This window comes from Rhinoraja longicauda, chromosome 13, assembly GCF_053455715.1.
Source record: "Rhinoraja longicauda isolate Sanriku21f chromosome 13, sRhiLon1.1, whole genome shotgun sequence".
In the NCBI taxonomy this organism is placed as follows: domain Eukaryota; kingdom Metazoa; phylum Chordata; class Chondrichthyes; order Rajiformes; family Arhynchobatidae; genus Rhinoraja; species Rhinoraja longicauda.
In genome coordinates, this window is record NC_135965.1 from 53,292,659 (window position 1) to 53,316,822 (window position 24,164).

General features: G+C 44.4%; 1 protein-coding gene across 1 annotated transcript in view; it reads left to right on the forward strand.

Moving 5' to 3' along the window:
- LOC144599103 (cilia- and flagella-associated protein 337-like) overlaps positions 1-23,959 on the forward strand; it is a 44,205-nt gene extending 20,246 nt beyond the window's left edge. The window contains exons 10-19 of the mRNA XM_078409822.1: positions 131-257; positions 1,199-1,297; positions 4,672-4,872; positions 10,975-11,162; positions 12,634-12,831; positions 13,766-13,929; positions 18,070-18,179; positions 19,722-19,868; positions 22,194-22,335; positions 23,832-23,959. Of these exons, the coding sequence (XP_078265948.1) occupies positions 131-257; positions 1,199-1,297; positions 4,672-4,872; positions 10,975-11,162; positions 12,634-12,831; positions 13,766-13,929; positions 18,070-18,179; positions 19,722-19,868; positions 22,194-22,335; positions 23,832-23,868 (1,413 nt within the window). The 3' untranslated portion in view covers positions 23,869-23,959. The remainder of the gene's footprint in view (positions 1-130; positions 258-1,198; positions 1,298-4,671; positions 4,873-10,974; positions 11,163-12,633; positions 12,832-13,765; positions 13,930-18,069; positions 18,180-19,721; positions 19,869-22,193; positions 22,336-23,831) is intronic.
- Positions 23,960-24,164: the final 205 nt, after the last annotated feature.

The window sequence follows — 24,164 nt, forward strand, 5'->3', positions numbered from 1 at the left end:
GTTTAAAGTTTAAACGCTGTTCTGATAAAGATATTCTGCGATTGTTGAAACGAGCTCATTCACAAGCCATAATTGCTAACTTTGAATTTTGTAGATCTGTTCCATTTTAATATTTTTCTCTTCCAGTCAGATTACTGTATTCCGAATGGACACCCTGAGTGAGTTACTTGTTCAGCCTTCAAAATGGAAGGGCAAGGCGCGACATCACAATGATATCCTTTGTGCAGCGTTTTTACCGCCTCAAACACTGGCCACAGGTTTACTGTTTCATTATATTCTTCGGATAGAAGCAGCAATGATCTTTTAACTCTTCTTACATGGTGCAGCGGTAGAGTTGCTGCCCTGTAGTGCTTACAGCGCTGGAGGCCTGGGTTCGATGCTGACTACGGGTGTGTCTGTACAGAGTTTGTATGTTCTCCCCTTGACCTGTGTGGGTTTTCTCCGAGATCTTCGGTTTCCTCCCACACTCCAAAGACGTACAGGTTTGTAGGTTAATTGACTTGGTGTAAATGTAAATTGTCCCGAGTGTGTGTAGGATAGTGTTAGTGTGCGGGGATCGCTGGTTGGCACGGACTCGGTGGGCCGAAGGGCCTGTTTCTGTGCTGCATCTCTAAACTAAACTAAACTAAACTCACGTGGGCCACAAATCAACTTAACTTTGCCAATAGTTACAGTGGCTATTTGAATCAAATCTTCAAAATTAATGTGCATTAAAATCATTATTATTTATCATAACTTTCAATACATGTTTAGTTTAAGTTTAGTTTAGAGATACAGCGCGGAAAGAGGCCCTTCGGCCCACCAGGTCTGCACCCACCAGCGATCCCCGCACACTAACACCATCCTAAACTAGGGACAATATTTACATTTATACCAAGCCAATTAACCTATAATCCTGTTCATCTCTGGAGTGTGGGAGGAAACCGAAGATCTCGGAGAAAACCCACACAGGTCACGGGGAGAACGTACACACACCGTGCAGACAGCACCCATAGTGGGGTTCGAACCCGGGTCTCCGGCGCTGTAAGTGCAGTGAGACAGCAACTCGACCGCTGCGCCACCGTGCTGCCCCTATTTGGTGTAGAAATTTTATTTTCTCTGGCGTCTTGGTCAGCATGGGCAAGTTGGGCCGAAGGGCCTGTTTCCATGCTGACTCTCTGACTCTACAAAGAGCAATAACTGAATGTGATCTCCACAGGAAGCTACGATGGAGAGATTGTAATATGGAATAATAATTCTGAAAATGCATCGAGTAGATTCCATCCATGTCTCAATCATACATTGCGGCACAGATCAGGTAAACCTAGTACCTATTATATAACGTTTCTTGTGTCTCGTAGGTTCATAACTTCTCGGAGCAGAATAAGGCCATTCAGCCCATCAAGTCTACTCCATCATTCAATCTTGGCTGATCTATCTCTCCCTCTCAAACCCCATTCTCCTGCCTTCTCCCCATAACCCCTGACACACGCACTAATCAAAAATCTGTCACTTTCCACCTTAACAAATCCATTGACTTGGCCTCAACAACCGTCTCTGGCGATGAATTCCACAGATTCAACACTTTTTGCTTTTCATTAGTTAATCAAACTATTGATGTCACTTGAAAGAGTGATCCTTTTTTTTCACAGATGAAAGTTGGGACAGAATATTGTGTTGTAGGCAATAGCTTGTGCACTAAATCAGTGGTGGACCAAAGATGGTGTCAACGTGAACCTACTAACCTAAACGACCCCAGAGTTTTACCACTTTCCTTATAAATCCTCCATTACAGAACATGGAACAATATAACAAAGGAACAGGCCCTTCGGCCCGCAATGTCTGTGTCGAATAGGGTTGCCAACTGTCCCATATTAGCCGCGACATCTCGTATTTTGGGTTAAATCGATTTGTCCCGTACGGGACCGCCCTTGTCCCATATTAGGCCTGGGGGGCGCTGTAGGCCCAGACATAGAAACATAGAAACATAGAAAATAAGTGCAGGAGTAGGCCATTCGGCCCATCAAGCCTGCATCGCCATTCAATATGATCATGGCTGATCATCCAACTCAGTATCCTGTACCTGCCTTCTCTCCATACCCCCTGATCCCTTTAGCCACAAGGGCCACATCTAACTCCCTCTTAAATATAGCCAATGAACTGGCCTCAACTATGTAGGTCCGGACAATTCAGTAGGAAAAAAACTGCAGATGCTGGTTAAAATCTGTGTCCACCTTCCTCACAGTGTAGGTCCGGACACTGTAGGGCCAGAGGCTCCAGCACCGCATAACGGTGGTTGCGTAGCAACCTGCCTCCCGGCCCGGGCGGCTGCCATTGGTGGAGCGGGAGCACGTGGCCACTGGTTGGGTGAGGTCACGTGGGGCACGGGGTGGTGACGTCACCTTGTCCTGTATTTGGGAGTGAGATTGTTGGCCCCCCTCGTGTTGAACATGATGCCAAGTTAAACTAAACTCGTCTGCCCACACGTAATCCGTATCCCTCCATTCCTTGCATATCCACATGCCCATCGTAAAGCCTCTTAAACACCACTCTCTTGTATCTACCTCCACCACCACCACCCCTGGCACCAGGTTCCAGGCACCCAATGTCTTCTTCTTTTACACAACCTGTTCTCAACCTTCAAATTATACATTTCTACATTAAGAAAAATAATTTGAAATTTGAAAAAACTTGAGTATTTTTTTCAACCTCTATCTGATATCCTATTGTAATAGCACCACCTTTAGTCTGAGCTCAAGATATCACAAATTGGCGATGAGCATGGGATTGTCGATTCCCCAGCTTTACTTGTCTGTGTAGATAAGGAATTCTAGAGAGGCACGCAGAAGGTTGTATAACTTTTGTTGTCAAGGAAAGCTGGAAATCGGCTCACAAAGTTGAATTCTGTGAGACTGATAAAAAAATATTTAAAATGGCGGTGGCCAGTGGATATATTGGAAGATTGGGTGAGTTCTAGCAAAGCCGGGAAACGTTCAGTGCGTACATCGAACGGTTAGAGATGTTTTTTGCTGCAAATAACATCACTGAAGTAGAAATTTCTGATGCAGAATCAAGCCGGTTGAATGAAGCAATTAAAACTAGGAAAAGAGCAATTTTTCTCACTGAAATGGGTCCCGAGGTTTATGATACAGTGAAGAATTTATTAGCTCCAGCCAAACCAAAGGACACGCCCTTGAAGGATATTCTGAAGAAGTTAACAGAACACGGTGGCGCAGCGGTAGAGTTGCTGCCTTACAGCGAATGCAGCGCCGGAGACTCAGGTTCGATCCTGACTACGGGCACCGTCTGTACAGAGTTTGTACGTTCTCCCCGTGACCTGCGTGGGTTTTCTCCGAGATCTTCGGTTTCCTCCCACACTCCAGACGTACAGGTATGTAGGTTAATTGACTGGGTAAAATGTAAAAATTGTCCCTAGTGTGTGTAGGATAGTGTTAGTGCGCGGGGATCGCTGGGCGGCGCGGACTCGGTGGGCCGAAGGGCCTGTTTCCGCGCTGTATCTCTAAATCTAAAAAAAAATTATGACGCTAAGCCCTTAGAAATAGCTGAAAGCTATCGTTTTGGAACAAGATGCCAACTTCCCGAGGAGGATATTAGTAATTTTACTAATATTAGTAATTTTTTGCCTTCCATCACAGTGAAGGTGTGCCTGGAGGAATCACTGTGATGGTTGTCTGTGTTAAACTTATGTAATTGTGTGTCTTGTGCTCTTTATTGTTTATGACTGCGTGGTAACGACAATTTCATTCAAATTTATTTTTAAATGACAATAAAAGCAATTTGATTTGATTTGATTTATCGTGGCACTCAAGAAGTTATCAATTCATTGTAATTTTGGAAATTTCCAAGACCGGGCGTTAAGAGACCGTTTCGTGTGTGGACTGAGAAGTGAGCGGATCCAAAGGAAGCTGATGACGGTGTATGACCTGACCTTTGAAACAGCTTGTAAAACTGCTTTGTCAATGGATATGGCAGAAAGGGGTTCTAGAGAAGTCAGGACAACTTCTAGACAACCAGCGGAAGAGTTGAACAAGCGACAGTCCAGCAAACTAAAGATGGATAAGTCGACAAAGACGTCAGAGAATCGTTATCCATGGAAGGGTAGCAAGACGACTGCAAAGTCATGCTATCGCTGTTTGGGCTCACATCTAGCACAGTCTTGTCCGTTCTTCAAAGCAGAGTGTTACTCGTGTCATAAGATGGGACACCTAGCGAAGGCTTGTCGAAAGGCTAAGCAGAAAATAGGTTCAACAACAAGTAAGCTATATTCTGTGGATCAACTGCAGGCAGAGGAAGAGCTTCTCGAGATATACACCATCTGCACCAATGAGCTAGTAAACCGGAAGACAAAGAATGTGTCCGTGCAAGTCCAGTTGAATGGAGCTCATGTCAGCATGGAAGTCGACACAGGAGCATCTGTGAGTGTGATTCCAGAATTGGTGTATCGGGAGAAGCTGAGTCAAATTTCTTTGGAAGCGAAGCGAATCGAGCTACGTGGTTACTCTGGAGAGAAGATGCCAGTGTTAGGATGCGTACATGTACCAGTTAGGTGTAAGGAGCAACAGGCGGAGTTGCCCCTCGTAGTTGTAAAGGGGGATAAACCTGCGTTGCTAGGTCGGAATTGGCTGCAGATCTTGAAGCTCAACTGGAACGAGATATTCCTCATTCGTGAAGAATTCAAGTGTCCGGAGGACGTAATCAAGCAACATCTGAAGGTGTTTAGTGACCAGGGGGAGCCAATCAAGGGGTACAAGGCGAAAGTATATGTGAAGCAGGATGCGACACCAGTGCATTGCAGATCACGGGTTGTGCCGTGTGCTCTTAAGGACAAGGTTGAGAAAGAACTGAAAAGATTTGAAGCAGAGAACATTATCAGTAAGGTAGAAAATAGTGAATGGGCAACACCCATTGTAGTTGTACCTAAATCTGATAGTAGTGTTAGACTTTGTGGGGATTATAAGGTGACCATAAACCAGGTACTGGAAGATAGCATACCACATACCCTACCAACGGCAGAGGATTTGTTTAGCACCCTCACAGGCGGCCAAGTCTTCACAAAAATGGACTTGACAAATGCCTACTTGCAGTTGGGTGTAGATGACGAATCTAAATCCAAGCTAACTATTAACACGCATTTGGGATTGTTTCAGTTCAATAGGCTTCCATTTGGTATATCATCAGCCCCAGGGATTTTTCAAGGGGTAATGACACAAATTCTAGAGGGAATTGAAGGTGTGGTGTGTTACTTGGATGACATCCTCATCTCAGCCCCTGACAGGCAGACACATGATGAAAGGTTGGAAGTGGTACTCAAACGACTTGAAACACACAGAGTAAGAGTGAAGGCACAGAAGTGTGAGTTCTTTCAGAACTCGGTAGAGTACTTGGGTCATAAGATAGACAAGGATGGTCTACACCTCACCAAGGGTAAGGTTGATGCGATCAAAAATGTGCCCACTCCCAGAAACATATCTGAGATCCGATCCTTTCTAGGATTAGTGCATTACTATGGGAAGTTTGTGCCAAATCTGTCCACCTGTTTACATCCCTTGAATGAGCTTTTGAGAAAAGATGTACCATGGAAGTGGACACGTAAATGTGATCAAGCTTTCAAGTCATGTAAAGCTCAGTTGGCAGAGAGTTCAATGCTTGTTCATTACGCTGTCAATAAGCCGATGAAGTTAGCATGTAATGCTTCACCATACGGTGTTGGTGCTGTGATCTCTCATGTGTTAGAAAATGGAGAGGAAAGGCCAATAGCATTTAGAATACTCAATGCCAGTGAGAGAAATTATGCACAAATAGAGCGAGAGGCTCTTGCATTGATTTTTGGCGTTAGGAGGTTTCACAAATACTTGTATGGAAGGAGTTGTAATACCTTTGGTGGAAGATTGTAAATGTTTGAATAAACCACAGTGCAGCTGTGCAGCCTTTAAGTTTAAAAAAAGTAAAATTGCTAGAAGATCTTCATGATCAGCATTTGGGAATGTGTCTAACAAAGAGTAAAAGCTAGAAGCTATCTATGGTGGCTGGGTCTAGATAAGGACATAGAACAAAGGGTGAAAGAGTGTAGCACGTGTCAAGCAGTTGGAAAGAATCCACCCACAGTACCGCTACAGCCATGGAAATGGCCGGTTAGAGTGTGGCAAAGATTACACATTGACTTTGCAGAGTTAGATGGACAACAATTGTTCATTGTGATTGATAGTCACTCCAAGTGGGTTGAGGTGTTTTCGATGAACAAAACGACATCCAGCAAAACGATAGACATTTTGCGAGGGTTGTTTGCGTCCTATGGATTTCCAGAGGAAATTGTGTCTCTGGACCACAATTCTGTTCACAAGAGTTTGCACAATTCATGAAAGGGAATGCTGTAAAACACACTAGAGTAGCTCCATACCATCCCGCTTCCAATGGAGCAGCAGAACGCACAGTGCAAATTGTGAAGTGGACATTAGTCAAACAACTGCTGGATCCAAATCCAAAGAAAAGACAGTTGTCGTTGTTTCACAAACTGGCTAACTTTCTGATTACATATCGAAACACACCTCACACCACTACTGGTCAAACACCAGCTGAACTGTTCTTGAAAAGAAAACCCAGAACAAGGTTTTCATTGTTGAAACCAAACTTGACTCAAACAGTAGAAGAGAAACAGAAGTAGAGTAAAGGAAAGGAGTGTTGAGATGAATCAGAAGGTAAAGGGGAAAAACCATCATCACAAGTGGGTGGTGGTTACCTGGAAGAGTAGTGAGAAAGTGCGGACCACGGACATACTTGGTCAAGATGTTTGGAAGTGGAAAGGTGAGAAAAGTGCACATTGACCATGTCATGCTATGCAAGCACAGGCAGGGTTGAAATCAGACAAAGTAGATGAGTCAGATAATTGGGTTACCACTCAAGTACAGGTACCAGATGAACCAGAAATGGTACAAGTTAGTGAGAGTTTGAATCAGCCTGAAAATGGAGGTTCAAGTGGGGTTGACAGTCAAACAAAATTGAGTGATGGACTGGAATCTATGAATGTAGGTCAAAAGGAAGGCTTGACTCGATTCAAAATGAGTCCAAGTGGTTGGAAACAGTCAGAAACCTTTGGTCAGGGAAGATATCCAGAAAGAAGGAGAAACCCAGTGGTTAGGTTAAATTTGTAAAGTTATTGCCTGAAATGTACATATCATTGTATATACCACATAGAGACATGACGCCCTCATTTTATTCCGGCTGTATAAAAGTAAACTAACAGACAAGATTGTAATAATTTCATACCGTCGGTTATATTCAAAACAAAATGTCCACCAGGATTTTTTTTATTAGGGTGGAAGGAGTTGTAATAGCACTATTGATTTATTCACAAAATGCTGGAGTAACTCAGCAGGTCAGGCAGCATCTCGGGAGATAGCACTATAGACAGGAATAGACAGGAATGGAATAGCACTATCTTTAGTGGAGGATTGTAAATGTTTGAATAAATCACAGTGCAGCTGTGTAGCCTTGCAGTTAACTTGTTGTTCTGTGTCTGAGCTCAAGATATCACAACTATCTACTAAGATTTTGCCTGTGGAGGTTTGACCGACTTGGACTATTTTAATCTGGAACAGTGGAGGTTGTGGGGAGCAGACCTGATAGGAATTTATAAAATATACGAGGCTCAGATAGGGCAGAACCTTTTCCAGGAATGGAAATATTGAATCGTAGGGGGGCAGAGGGGCAAAGTTTAAAGAAGATATGTGGGGTGGGGGGCATGTTTTATTTCACAGAGGGACTTAAGTGTCTGGATGCCACTGTGGTAGCATTTAAGGGTGTTTCAGATGGGCACTTGTATATGCAGGGAATGGAGGGATATGGATTATGTGATTCTAAGGAATAATAGATTCAAAGAGTAAAAGGGAGGCCATTTAAAACTGAGGTGAGAAAAACCTTTTTCACCCAGAGAGTTGTGAATTTGTGGAATTCTGCCACAGAATGCAGTGGAAGCCAATTCACTGGATGAATTTAAAAGAGAGTTAGGTAGAGCTCTAGGGACTAGCGGAATCAGGGGATACAGGGAGAAGGCAGGTACGGGTTACTGATTGTGGATGATCAGCCATGATCACAATGAATGGTGGTGCTGGCTCAAAGGGCCAAATGGCCTCCTCCTGCACCTATTTTCTATGTTTTTTTCTATGTTTTCTATGTCAGGCAGATGAGAGTTGGTCTTGGCATCAAGGGGCTGTTCCTGTACTGTACTGTTCTGTGTTGTATGTTCTGTGTCAATAAATGGGATCACTGCTTTCCTTATTTATATATTACAGGCGGTCAACAGCAAGATAGTCAAACACAAGGAAATTTTTCCACGGTTTCAAGTGGATCGCCATTGTTTAGTCCTGGTGATGAAGACAATAAATATAGCTACGTGATTACTAGGATGTTCTTTTTGGAGAACAGAAAGACCACTTTGACAATGGGTGAGGAATGACAATTACTTTGGTGCTTTAACTCGTTTGTTCATCAGTTATTGCTTATGGTGGTTCAGCTCCAACTCCATCATCAAGTTTGCTGATGGCACTGTGGTGGTGGGCCTGATCTCCGACAATGATGAGAAGGCCTACCGGGAGGAGGTGGCTGATCTGGCACTCTGGTGTCAGGACAACAGCCTCCTCTTGAATGTCACAAAAACTAAGGAGCTGATTGTGGACTTTAGAAGGGCTCAACATCTGAGGACATACACGCCACTGGAAATAAATGGGTCTACTGTGGATAGGGTGAGCAGTTTTAAATACCTGGGAGTCCACATCAAAGAGGATCTGACATGAACAACACACATTGCCGCACTGGTGGGTAAGGCAAAGCAGCGCCTTTACCACCTCAGACAGTTGAGGAAATTTAGAGTCTTCCTGAGGATCCTTCAGTGCTTCTACTCTGGGGCTGTAGAAAGCATCCTGTCTGGCAACATCACAGTCTGGTTTGGGAACAGCTCTGCCCAGGACAGGAAGGCTCTGCGGAGAGTAGTGCGTTCGGCTGAACGCACCATGGGAACTACACTCGCCCCCCTGCAGGACCTATACATCAGGAGGTGCAGATCCAGAGCCAGCAACATTATGGGGGACCCCTACCACCCCAGTAACGGACTGTTCCAGATACTACAGTCAGGCAAACGCCTCCGCTGTCACGCTGTGAAAACGGAGAGGATGAGACGGAGTTTCTTCCCACAGGCCATCAGGACTGTTAACTCTCAGATCACCAGGGACTAATTAAGTTTAATTTACTGTATTAACTTATTTTTTGTGTTAAAACAAAATTTCTATCCTGTTTTGTAGTTTAGCACAATCCGCAGGCGTTGCCACTTTCATTTCACTGCACATCTTAGAAACATAGAAACATGGAAAATAGGTGCAGGAGTAGGCCATTCGGCCCTTCGAGCCTGCACCGCCATTCAATATGATCATGGCTGATCATCCTGCCTTCCCTCCATACCCCCTGATCCCTTTAGCCACAAGGGCCACATCTAACTCCCTCTTAAATATAGTCAATGAACTGGCCTCAACTACCTTCTGTGGCAGAGAATTCCACAGATTCACCATTCTGTGTGAAAAAAAACTTTCTCATCTCGGTCCTAAAAGACTTCCCCCTTATCCTTAAACTGTGACCCCTTGTTCTGGACTTCCCCAACGTCTGAAGAAGGGTCTCGACCCGAAACGTCACCCATTCCTTCTCTCCCGAGATGCTGCCTGACCTGCTGAGTTACTCCAGCATTTTGTGAATAAATCGGGAACAATCTTCCTGCATCTAGCCTGTCCAACCCCTTAAGAATTTTGTAAGTTTCTATAAGATCCCCCCTCAATCTTCTAAATTCCAGCGAGTACAAGCTGAGTCTATCCAGTTTTTTTTCATATGAAAGTCCTGCCATCCCAGGAAACAATCTGGTATATGTATGTGACAAATAAACTTGACTTGACTTGATCAATACATATACAATTTTGACGGCACGGTGGCGCAGCGGTAGAGTTGCTGCCTTACAGCGCCAGAGACCTGGGTTCGAATCTGACTACGGGTGTTTGTCTGTTCTCCCTGTGACCATGTGGGTTTGCCCAGGTGCTCCGGTTTCCTCCCACACTTTAAAAGATGCAGAGGTTTCTAGACTAATTGGCTTCAGTAAGTTGTACAAATCGTCCCTAGTGAGTAGGATAGTGTTTGTGTACTGGTCGGCATAGACTCAGTGGGCCGAAGGGCCTGTTTCCGTGCTGTATCTCTAAAGTCTAAACTTTAATACACAGGCGTGTATACATTTATGAATCATACTGGATTAATTTTGTGTTTTTAAGGGAAAATAATATAACTACAAGTTTATGTAATGAAAAGTCAAATTTATTTAAGGTAACGTTTCTCATTAAATGTTTCAAATATTGCATAACACTATTTTTACATTTACCAAGCCAATTAACTTACAAACCTGCACGTCTTTGGAGTGTGGGAGGAAACCGAGGATCTCTGAGAAAACCCACCCAGGTCACGGTGAGAACGTGCAAACCCTGTACAATAGACAATAGACAATAGGTGCAGGAGGAGGCCATTCGGCCCTTCGAGCCAGCACCGCCATTCAATGTGATCATGGCTGATCATTCTCAATCAGTACCCCGTTCCTGCCTTCTCCCTATACCCCCTGACTCCGCTATCCTTAAGAGCTCTATCTAGCTCTCTCTTGAATGCACCCACAGACAACACCCACAGTTGGGATCAAACCCGAGTCTCTGGCGCAGCATTCGCTGTAAGGCAGCAACTCTACCGCTGCGCCACCGTATAGCCCCAGGTCTTTTCTCGCCTCCAGCTCTTCACCTCCCCTCCCCACCACCATCCCCTACTTTCAGTCTGAAGAAGGGTCCCGCCCCGAAATGTCACCCAACCTTTATCTCCAGAGATGTTGCCATGTTGCCTGAACTGCTGATTTACTCCAGCACTTTGTGTCACCCGTGACTCTAGATTTTGTTTTTACATTTTCAGGTGGTGCTAACCTGGTGACATGTGGTGCATCAGGAATTGTTCGGTTCTGGAACTCGTTTAAATGCCAGCTCCTGTCTGAGTTTGAGGCCCATGCTGATGCATTGTCCATCGTTATGACGGTCGACAAGAAGAACAGCTACCTTATCACAGGAGACGTGAATGGCTGCATTAAGATTTGGAATATCGAGGTAAAGAATTATTATAGACAATAGACAATAGGTGCAGAAGGAGGCCTTCTCCCCATAACCCTTGACACCCGTACGAATGAAGAACCTATCTATCACTGCCTTAAATATATCAATTGACTTGGCTACAGCCTTCGATGGCAATGAATTCCACAGATTCACCACACTCTGACAAAAGAAATTCCTCCTCATTTACTTCCCAGGAACGTCCTTTAATTCCCTCTGGTCCAAGACTCTCCCACTAGTGGAAACATCCTCTCCACATCCACTCTGTCCAAGCCTTTCACTATTCGGTAAGTTTCAATGAGATCCCCCCTCACTCTTCTAAACTCCAGCGAGTACAGGCCTAGTGGCGACAAACGCTCATCGTATGTTAACTGACTCATTCATGGGATCATTCATGTAAACCTCCTCTGGACCCTCTCCAGAACCAGCACATCCTTCATCAGATACGGTGCCCAGAAGGCAGGAGAATGGGGTTGAGAAGGAGAGATCGATTAGCCATGATTGAATGGCAGAGTAGACTTGATGGGCCAAATTGCCTAATTCTGCTCCTATCACTTATGAACTGATGGATTAGAAAATAAATCCCTTCGATGTTGGAAATCTGAAATAATAATTGAAAATTAAATAAACCACTGACACTGACATGCAGTATTTTTGAACTATTTGTTGAATTGAAAAGAAACGAAACATTATTTCATGTGTAAGTTTGGTACAGGAAGTTATTCGATATTATTTGAACTTTATCTATGTTATTTGTTAATGATGTTCCATTTCACCCGAAGAAGTCGATGAAATGTTATTTTCCCTCCATTTTGCAGAGAGATTAGCAAGGTTACACTCGGATAACATTCTCGGGCGGCACAATGGCGCAGCGGGTAGAGCTGCTGCCTCTCAGCGCCAGAGACCTGGGTTAAATCCTGACCTTGGGTGCTGTCTGCGTGGAGTTTGCACGTTCATCCTGTGTCCCCAGTGTGTTTCCCCCGGATGCAAAGGTGTGTGGGTTTGTAGGTTAATTGGCCTCTGCAAATTTCCCCGAATTGGACAATAGACAAAAGACAATAGACAATAGGTGCAGGAGTAGGCCATTCGACCCTTCGAACCAGCACCGCCATTCACCGTGATCATGGCTGATCATCCACAATCAGTACCCCGTTCCTGCCTTCTCCCCATACCCCCTGACTCCGCTATCCTTAGTGTAGATGGGGCATCTTGGTCAGCATGGGCAAGTTGGGCCGAAGGGTGTGTTTTCATGCTCTATTGTCGATGACCCTATGAATGTGTTGGGAGTGGATGCGAAAGTGGGATAACAGAGAACTGCTGTGAATAGTTGATCCACGGTCGGCCTGGACTCAGAGAGCCAAAGGGGCCTGTTTCCATGCTCTAAAACTCAAAGAATATAAAACGACCATTATCCCTTTACTCCTGTTGAAAGGACTGAAGCTGCATGTTATGTTTTGTTTCTGATCAGGACTACTGCCTGAATCATAGGGATGTCAGCATGACCCAACTCCCACCAATGGTGGCAGCAATTCAAACTCATTCAGACTGCGTTAACCACCTTGAAACATGTACGCACAACGGCCAGTTGCTCATCCTCTCTGCTTCAGTGGACTGCAGCGTCGCTCTCAGTAACATTTCTGGATCAGTAATTGGTGTATTTGGCCAGGTACAAATGATTTCTTCCTTAATGAAACACTCAGGTTAACTCTACCCAATCTATTCCTCTCATGGTTTTGCACACCTCTATAAGATCGCCGCACACCTCCAGATTACATGAATAGAAACGTAGAAAATAGGTGCAGGAGGAGGCCATTTGGCCCTTCGAGCCAGCACCACCATTCATTGAGATCATGGCTGATCATCCACAATCAGTAACCCGTGCCTGCCTTCTCCCCATATCCCTTGATTCCACTAGTCCCTAGAGCTCTATCTAACTCTCTTTTAAATTCATCCAGTGAATTGGCCTCCACTGCCTTCTGAGGCAGAGAATTCCACAAATTCACAACTCTCTGGGTGAAAATGTTTTTTTCTCACTTCAGTTTTAAATGACCTCCCCTTTATTCTTAGACTGTGGCCCCTGGTTCTGGACTCCCCCAACATTGGGAACATTTTTCCTGCATCTAGCTTGTCCAGTCCTTTTATAATTTTATACGTCTCTATAAGATCCCCTCTCATCCTTCTAAATTCCAGTGAATACAAGCTCAGTCTTTCCAATTTTTCCTCATATGTCAGTCCCGCCATCCTGGGATTCAGGGACAGTTTCTTCCCAGCTTTTGTCAGGCAACTGAACCATCCCGTCACAAACTGGAGGGCAGTCCTGAACTACTATCTACCTCATTGGAGACCCTCGGCCTATCTTTGATCAGACTTTACCGGCTTTATTCTGCGCTATACGTTATTCACGTTATTCCTTTTATCCTGTATCTACACACGGTGGGCTGCTCCATCGTAATCATGTTTAGTCTTTCCGCTGACTTGTTAGCATGCAACAAAAGCTTTTCACTGTACCTCGGTACTCGTGACAATAAACTAAACTAACCTGAACTAAATTTGATCTTATTCAAACGGAGTGTTGAGTAACATCTCTAATTTGAATTCAGGATGAACGTTGGCAGATTGGTAAATGTTCACCGCCTCCTGTGATAAAGATGCCCACCAAAGAAGAGAAGACCCCCACTCAGAAACCCATGAGAAGTAACGTGTGTCCATCAATGACCATGAACAAGGCCCCTGTTATTGAGGAGGATATTGATCCAAACAGCAGGTGAGTTCATCATAACACAATACTGGTGGGAGAGGAAAATGATGCTGACAAAGTAATTTATTTAAAAGATCATAAGATTATAAGAGATTGGAGTAGAATTAGGCCATTTGGCCCATCAACTCTACTTCATTCTCTCTACCTCTCTCTCCTAACCCCATTCTCCTGCCTTCTCCCCATAACCCTCTGACACCCGTACTAATCAAGAATCTATCAATCTCTGCCTTAAATATATCCACTGACTTTGCCTCCACAGCCTTCTGTGGCAAAGAATTCCACAGATTCACCACCCTCTGACTAAATAAATTCCTCCTCATCTCCTTCCTAAAAGAACATCCTTTTATTCTGAAGCTATGACCTCTAGTCCTAGACTCTCCCACTAGTGGAAACATCCTCTCCACATCCACTCCATCCAAGCCTTTCACTATTCTGTACGTTTCAATGAGGATCCCCCCTTATTCTTCTAAACTCCAGCGAGTACAGGCCCAGTGCTGACAGACGCTCATCATTAGTTAACCCACTTATTCCTGGGATCATTCTCTTAAACCTCCTCTGGACCCTCTCCAGAGCCAGCACATCCTTCCTCAGATATGGGGCCCAGAATTGCTCACAATATTCCAAATGTGGTCTTCCCAGCGCCTTATACAGCCCCAGCATCACATCTCTGTTTTTGTATACAACTCCTTTCGAAATAAATGCGAGCAATCGAGTTTAGTTTTGTTGAGAAGTACAGCATGGAATCAGGCCCTTTGGCCCATCGAGTCCACGCTGACCATTGATCGCTATTCGCACCAGTTCTATGTCTAAAGGAGGGTCTCGACCCTAAACAGCATCCATTCCTTCTCTCCAGGATCTTAGAGAAACATATAAAATTCTTAAAGGATTGGACAGGCTAGATGCAGGAAAAATGTTCCCGATGTTGGGGGAGTCCAGAACTAGGGGTCACAGTTTAAGAATGAGGGGTCGGCCATTTATGACTGAGATGAGGAAAAACTATTTCACCCAGAGAGTTGTGAATCTGTGGAATTCTCTGCCACAGAGGGCAGTGGAGGCCGATTCACTGGATGAATTTAAGAGAGAGTTAGATAGAGCTCTAGGGGCTGGTGGAATCAAGGGATATGAGGAGAAGGCAGGCACGGGTTACTGATTGTGGATGATCAGCCATGATCACAATGAATGGCGGTGCTGGCTCGAAGGGCCGAATGGTCTCCTCCTGCACCTATGTTTCTATGTTTCTATGCTGCCTGTGCCACTGAGTTACACCAGCATTTTGTGTCCATCTTCTAAGTTATCCAATTTTCCCATCCACCACCGACATGGTTTGCTTCTGATCACATTTGGTTTATTGGAAAGAGGGAAGCTGGCAATGGATCAGTCTGAAGAAGGGTCCCCACCCAAAACATCATCTAACCACATTCTCCAGAGATGCTGCCTGACCCATTGAGCAACTCCAGCACTCTGTGTCATTTTTTTAATAGTCAGGTCAACAGAGACATGGATGAGCTTCTCAGCAACAGATGAGCTGAGCCTTGGCTGAGGGAGCTTGATCTTACCAAGGGATTGATTGAAAGACACAGCAGGGAAACAGGCCCTTCGGCCCACCAAGTCCATGCTGACCATTGATCACCCATTCACACCAATTCTATGTTGTTCCACTTTCTCATCCACTCCCTACAACTAGAGGCAATTTGCAGAGGGCCAATTAACCTACAAACCTGCATGTCTTTGGCATGTGGGAGGAAACCGGAGCACCCGGAGAAAACCCACGCGATTGCTGGGAAAGCATGCAAACTCCACACAGAAGGTATTTATTCACAAAATGCTGGAGTACCTCAGCAGGTCAGGCAGCATCTCAGGAGAGAAGGAATGGGTGACGTTTCGGGTCGAGACCCTTCTTCAGACCCAGTCTCGACCCGAAACGTCACCATTCCTTCTCTCCTGAGATGCTGCCTGACCTGCTGAGGTACTCCAGCATTTTGTGAATAAATACCTTCGATTTATACCAGCATCTGCAGTTATTTTCTTAAACTCCACACAGACAGCACCTGAGATCAGGATCGAACCCTGGTCTCTGGCACTATTCCTATGCTTATAATTAGCTGCTATTTTTGGTTGCTTTTTATTATCTAAGCTAACGTTAAAAAATCAATAATTATCTTTGATCTATCATGTTTTCATACATTAAAAACTCAATTCAGAAGTTTCTATTAAAATCCGTATATTTGATATTTGGGTATCAAGTAAAATTGGAAATCAGAATATGCATAGAATGGAAATGTACTGATTAATTGGTTTATTGGTGTCCTATCCATTGAGATGCCCAAAACCTATTAGATGTGTTGGAGAGGAATGAGGAAATGAAGGAGGTTTTCGGTATAGGAGTAAAGAGGTTCTTCTGCAGTTGTATAGGGCCCTGGTAAGACCACATCTGGAGTATTGTGTACAGTTTTGGTCTCCTAATTTGAGGAAGGACATCCTTGTAATTGAGGCAGTGCAGCATAGGTTCACGAGATTGATCCCTGGGATGGCGGGACTGTCATATGAGGAAAGATTGAAAAGACTAGGCTTGTATTCACTGGAGTTTAGAAGGGTGAGAGGGGATCTTATAGAAAAATATAAAATTATAAAAGGACTGAACAAGCTAGACGCAGGAAAAATGTTCCCAATGTTGGGCGAGTCCAGAACCAGGGGACACAGTCTTAGAATAAAGGGGAGGCCATTTAAAACTGAGGTGAGAAGGAACTTTTTCACCCAGAGAGTTGTGAATTTGTGGAATTCTCTGCCACAGAGGGCAGTGGAAGCCAAATCACTGGATGGATTTAAGAGAGAGTTAGATAGAGCTTTAGGGGCTAGTGAAATCAAGGGATATGGGGAGAAGGCAGGCATGGGTTATTGATTGTGGACGATCAGCCATGATCACAATGAATGACGGTGCTGGCTCGAAGGGCCGAATGGCCTCCTCCTGCAACTATTTTCTATGTTTCTATGTTTCTAAGGAACTAAAAGTTGGTTCTTCAGTCTGAAGAAGGGTCTCGACCCGAAAGATCACCCATTTATTCTCTCCTGAGATGCTGCCTGACCTGCTGAGTTACTCCAGCATTTGGTGAAACCCAAGAGATGGTGAAGAAGTAGTACCAGAGCCATTGTGTCCCAAGGACCTGCAGATGCTGGAAACCTGAGGAAAAAAACAAAGTGCTGGAGGAATTCAGTGGGTCAGGCAGCATCTGAGGAGAGAATGGACATAAGTTCTTGGAGCAGAATTGGGCCATTCAGCCCATCAAGTTGACCACCATTTAATCATGGTTGATCTATCTCTCCCTCTCAACGCCTTTTTCCTGCCTTCTCCCCATAACCCCTGGCACCCGCACTAATCACCCTTACTGCCCTGGCTAACAGGTGACGTTTCCATTCATGTGAGAGTCTAGGATCGAAGGTCATAGCCTTAGAATTAAAGGACGTTTCTTTAGGAAGGAGATGAGGGGGGGAATTTCTTTAGTCAGAGGGTGGTGAACCTGTAGAATTCATTGCCACAGAAGGCTGTGGAGGCCAAGTCAATGGCAGAGATAGATAGATTCTTGATTAGTACGGGTGTCAGGAGTTATGGGGAGAAGGCAGGAGATGGGGTTAGGAGAGGGAACGATAGATCGGCCATGATTGAATGGTGGACTAGACTTGATGGGCCGATTGGCCTAATTCTGCTCCTAATACTTATGAGCTGGACCAGGTTTGACTGGACTGCTGCAGTGATGTGCAAGGCTATGGTATAAGAAAATAACTGCAGATGCTGGTACAAATCGAAGGTATTTATTCAAAAAATGCTGGAGTAACTCAGCAGGTCAGGCAGCATCTCAGGAGAGAAGGAATGGGTGACGTTTCGGGTCGAGACCCTTCTTCAGACTGATGTCAAGGGGGGCGGGACAAAGGAAGGATATGGTGATCTGACTGGGAAAATGGGGTTAAGATCGAAGATCATCCAAAATCATAGATGGCGGAACAAAATTGAGAGACTACTGCTTCTTTTTATTTCTGTTGTCACAAACCAAACCAAATGGATGATCTAAAGTGTTTTTGATGATTAAATAAGTAAACTATTAATTGTATTCTCAATCTGCTTCTTAGTTTTTAAGCAGTTGTATTTTTCAGTATGGACATCTGGCAAACTACAGTATTGGGCAAAACATTTAGAGAAAGCAGAATTCAGAGAAGACCAAGACCTCAGCTGTGTACTTGGGACAAAATACAGAGCCCAATTGGTAAGGCCAATGTGCGGGCACAATCTTCCACTTCCGTATCGTGCCTCATTAGAGCTGATCGGTCAGAATTTCGTTGTGTTGAACTTTCTTTAAAGAAGAACTCACAATTCACAACCAAAACAGTACAGGAAAGAGATCGAGGACCAGGGGTCATGTTGTCTGAACAGCAAGCAATTAACGTCAGCAAGCTGAAAGAGTTGGTTGAGGATAGACACAAAGTGCTGGAGTAACTCAGCGGGACAGGCAGCATCTCTTTTAGCAATACTTCAGACTACACTACAAATTTGCCCCATCGTACCTTTAGGCCATTCAGCCCATTGAGTCTACTCCGCCTTTCAATCATGGCTGATCTATCTTTCCCCCTCAACCCCATTATCCTGCCTTGTCCTTGTAACCTTTGACACCATTATTAATCTAGAATCTGTCAATTTCCGCTTTAAAAATGCCCATTGACTTGGCCTCCACAGCCGTCCATGGCAATGAATTCTACAGATTCACCACCCTCTTGCTGAAGAAATTCCACCTCATCTCCATTTTAAAGACATGTCTCTTTACTCTGAGGCTGTGCCCTCTGGTCCTAGACTCTCCCACTAGTGGAAACATCCTTTCCTCATCCACTCTATCAAGGCCTTTCACTATTCGATAAGTTTCAACGAGGTCCCCCCCCCTCTTCCTTCTAAACTCCAGCGAGTTGAGGCCCAGTGCCGTCAAACGCTCATCATAGGTTAACCCGCTCATCCCTGGGCTCATTCCTCTAAACCTCCTCTGGACCTTCTCCCACGGCAGCACATCCCTCCTCAGATATCAGGCCCATATTTCCACTCGTCATTGTTATTTATTGTTGTATTTGTCCATACTGTGTGTCTGAGCTTCATGTGAACAAGGAATTTCATTGCACCCTGGAGTACTGTGTGTACTTTTGGTCTCCATATATGATGAAGGACATTCTTACTATTGAGGGCGTGCAGCGTAGGTTCACGAGATTAATTCCCGGAATGCCGGGACTGTCATATGTTGAAAGACTGGAGTGACTAGGCTTGTATACTCTGGAATTTAGAAGGATGAGAGGGGATCTTATTGAAACATATAAGATTATTAAGGGATTGGACACGCTAGAGGCAGCAAACATGTTCCCGATGTTGGGGGAGTCCAGAACCAGGGGCCACAGTTTAAGAATAGGGGTAGACCATTTAGTACAGAGATGAGGAAAAACTTTTTCACCCAGAGAGTTGTGAAGCTGTGGAACTCTGCCTTGGAAGGCAGTGGAGGCCAATTCTCTGGATGCTTTCAAGAGAGAGCTAGATAGAGCTCTGAGTGATAGTGGAGTCAAGGGATATGGGGAGAAGGCAGGAACGGGGTACTGATTGAGAATGATCAGCCATGATCACGGTGAATGGCGGTGCTGGCTCGAAAGGCCGAATGGCCTCCTCCTGCACCTATTGTCTATTGTCTATTGTCTATTGACTACATTAAGATTTATATTGAATCATAATTTAAATCTAAGACATTTGATAATATTCTTACATTGGAATTCCTTTACAGGGACTTTCAGTTCCCTGCATATGGAAGATTTGGAGAAAATTATTTACTTGCCAAAGCCAGACTTTCTGCTGAACCCCCATAAATACTTCGATGGAAAGATGGAGGAGGATTATAACGAGAAACAGATATTTCCTACAGCTCCTGAAAGTAAGACCTATTTAGACTTTAATCATGTTTCAAATGCAAGTCTGAGTTTTATCACGTCTAGAAGGGTGGCACAATGGTACTGTGGAGATGAGGAACGCAGAGCCAGATCTATCTTCCTCATCTCCACAGCACAGTGGTTGAATTGCTGCCTTACAGCGCCAGGTTAGATCCTGACTACGGGTGCTGTCAGTATGGAGATTGTCCGTTCTCCCTGTGACCTGCGTGGGTTTTCTCTGGGATCTCCGGTTTCCCCCCACATTCCAAAGACGTACAGGTTTGTAGGTTGTGTAGGAAAGAACTGCAGATGCTGGTTTAAGTCGAAGGTAAACACAAAATGCTGGAGTAATTCAGCGGGACAGGTAGCATCTCAGGAGAGAAGGAATGGGTGACGTTTCGGGTCGAGACCCTTCTTCAGACAGGTTTGTAGGTTAATTGGCTTGGTATAATGGTAAATTGTCCCTCGTGTGTGTGGGATAGTGTTAGTGGGCGGGGATCGCTGGTTGGCGCGGACACGGTGGGTCGAAGGGCCTGTTTCCGCACTGTATCTCAAAACTAAACTAAATTAGAGGTTCAAAAACAAACATTTCTGGGAAAATTGTTAATTTCAGAAATCAGAGGCAGAGAAAATATAATGGAATATGTGAAAAAAGTAATATTTCAGTAGGAACTTTTTAATTGTCAATGTAAATTCAACTGAATAATATATTTAGTTATGTGTGTAGATATGCATATTAGCTTTGAATTAAAGTGTTGCATTCAGAATATATTACTTAATGAATGTATTTAATAAATCGTGAGTTATTTAGCTTGAGTGGTATTAATTGGCTGGCTTAATTAATTCACTATCTGCTAATTGACAAGCAAAACACAAAGTACCAGAGTATCTCAGCAGGTCAGGTGGCATCTGTGGAGGGATTGGATAGGAGGTGTTTCAGGTTGGGAGTCTTCAGCCGATCCATTCCCTCCACAGATGCTGCCTGACCCGTTGAGTTCCTCTAGCACTTCTTGCTTTGCTCAAGATTCCTTGCTGTTGTGCTGCTTGCAACAGGTCCCCACAGTAAAGAGCCATCTTGTCTTAACTCAGTTACAGAGTACAGATCGAATACCGATTTACCGGCAACTGGTGGTCCGACACCTCCTATAATCCGGGCAAAATTACGAGAAAGCTTGAAATCTCCCCCCCCCCCTCCCCAGGAAGTCCCCCCCCCTCCCCAGGAAGTCCCCCCCCCTCCCCAGGAAGCCCCCCCCGCCGAAAATGTGGCGTCTAGGCGGGTGAGGCGGCCGGTCGCGACCTCACAGGTTTACTAGGTTAATTCCCGGAATGGCGGGACTGTCATATGTTGAAAGACTGGAGCGACTAGGCTTGTACACACTGGAATTTAGAAGGATGAGAGGAGATCTTATCGAAACATATAAGATTATTAAGGGGTTGGACACGTTAGAGGCAGGAAACATGTTCCCAATGTTGGGGGAGTCCAGAACAAGGGGCCACAGTTTAAGAATAAGGGGTAGGCCATTTAGAACTGAGATGAGGAAAACTTTTTCAGTCAGAGAGTTGTGAATCTGTGGAATTCTCTGCCTCAGAAGGCAGTGGAGGCCAATTCTCTGAATACATTCAAGTGAGAGCTAGATAGAGCTCTTAAGGATAGAGGAGTCAGGGGGTATGGGGAGAAGGCAGGAACGGGGTACTGATTGAGAATGATCAGCCATAATCACATTGAATGGCGGTGCTGGCTCAAAGGGCCGAATGGCCTCCTCCTGCACCTGTTGCCTGTCGACTTCCGTGGCCGATCGGCGTGTGGAACTTGTCCCCTGTGTCCGGGGCTCTGGAGCCGGCAGATTCGTTCCCATCGCCGATTTCCGAGGCCGACTTTGAGCACATGTTTACATAATCTGGTGTGCCACTGCAAGAAAGAATTTCATTGTTCCGTTTCGGGACATATAACAATAAATCTCTTGACTCTTGAAAGGGTTAAAATTATGGTTCGAATGTAAACCTCAAGTGCTCTAAATAAATAATGCGCAGATATTATTCCCAGCACAAGCCTGCTGTTCATTGTGGTGGATAATGTAAAATTAATGGACAATTATATTAAATTAAAATGCCACACAACATAAGATTATAAAGACAAACTGGCAATTACTGTCAAAAATTGGTAAAATGTTTACTGCGATAAAAAAATGTTTGTTTTCTCTAACATTTTTTATTTAGAAATTTAGCATTATGAAGTGAGACAGAACTGTATCAATTGTTCTTAATGTTAGCACAAAGGAGCTTTGTATCACTGCAACAAGGATTATCTACCATTCTCATTTAATTAACAGCATTAAAAGTAGCTTTTGATGAGAAAAGCCTGTTTCCCAAAGAGTTGCTGGATCGTGAAGAAAAAATAAACCTCTTGCACAAGGAGGATTTGAATGTAACAAAAGCAAAAACAAATGGGAAAGGCTCCCGACTGAAAGGAAGGTTGGTAAACGTTGTACTATAACTATAGGAGTGGTAGAGTTGCTGCCATACAGCGAATGCAGCGCCGGAGACCCGGGTTCGATCCCGACTATGGGTGCCGTCTATATGGAGTTTGTATGTTCTCCCCGTGACCTGCGTGCGTTTTCACCGAGATCTTGGGTTTCCTCCCACATTCCAAAGACGTACAGGTTTGTAGGTTAATTGGCTTGGTAAATGTTAAAAAAATATTGTCCCTAGTGGGTGTAGGATAGTGTTAATATGCGGGGATCGCTGGTCGGCGTGGATCCGGTGGGCCGAAAGGGCCTGTTTCCGCGCTGTATCTCTAAACTAAACTAAACTAAACACCCACACTGACTACTGGTGCTGTCTGTACGGAGTTTGTACGTTCTCCCTGAGACCACATGGGTTTTCCCCGGGTGCTCCGGTCTCCTCCATGCTCCAAAGATGTGCGGGTCTGTAGGTTAATTGGCTTCTGTAAATTGTAAATTGTCCCCAGTGTGTAGAGCAACTGCCCTGTACAGTGACAGCTGTTGTTGTACCTGCTGTTCTTGTTGTTGTGGATTGTTCTATCTACCATCTCCGAAAGACAAGTCATGCAAGGCCCTACCACCACACATTCCCTTGCCCGTTCATATCAGAATGGCACCAGGCATCTGTCGGCCCCAGTACATCTGCAAAGGATATCCCAAAGTTCAGCCATGAAAGTGGTAACTTGTCACTGTTGGTACGTTGCAACCCTGTTATTTAAAATTCTCATTTACAATGAAGAACCCCTTTCAGCCGTAACAATAAACATGATCAAGTTGGAAAACTTAAACCTGATGGGGAATAAAGATTGATTTTTTAAAAAAGATTTACCGTGTAATGCTAATTCTTTGTATTTGGCAATGTGCATGAGTTTCTGCAGAAATTTGCTGGAAGGCTGTTTTCCAAAATGAGCACAGTTTTGGGTACAATTTGCATTAGAAATACCAATTGCTATCAAAGCAGAATCTTGTTCTACGATTTGGCACAGTAGGTTATCTTATATTTCAAATGAGATTAAATGATTTAAAGAGAAGGGGCAGTGGTAGAGTTGCTGCCTCACAGCGCCGGAGACCCGGGATCGATCTTGCCTACTGGTGCTGTCTGTACGGAGTTTGTAGGTTCTCCCCGTGACCACGTGGGTTTTCTCCGGGTGCTCCGGTTTCCTCCCACACTCCAAAGACGTACAGGTTTGTAGGTTAATTGGCTTCGGTAAAAATTGTAAATTGTCCTTAGTGTGTGTGTGCAGGATAGTGCTGGTGTACTGCTGCTGGTCGGTGCGGACTCGGTGGGTCGAAGGGCCTGTTTCCACACTACATCTCCAAACTAGTTAAAGTACGCATCAAATAAGCTTAGAAATCTGTGACCTGCAAACATTCGATATTTTGAAAAAATGTAGTTGATAAAAAGTAAATTCATACACCTCTTGCTGTCAGGATAAAATTTAATTGAAATCTGCTTCTTCATAACAGACAACCCCACGAGATTGCTCCAGGGAACAAGCTGTAAAAGCAGTGACATTTATATCCAGAAGAATAGAGAATACGAGAAAGTAGAAGAATTTAAAGAAATCCTTTCCTTATATCGCACAGCATTGAACGTAACTATTTTGAATGAATTAAGTTAATCAAAATAATCTTCCTCGATCATTTCATGTGAAAATGAATATTGTTACTTTCTGAAGATAGATGCATAATGCTGGAGTAACTCAGCAGGACAGGCAGCATCTCTGAAGAGAAGGAACGGGTGACGTTTCGGGTTAGACTGAAGAAGGGTCTCAACCGAAATGTTTCTATGTTTCTATG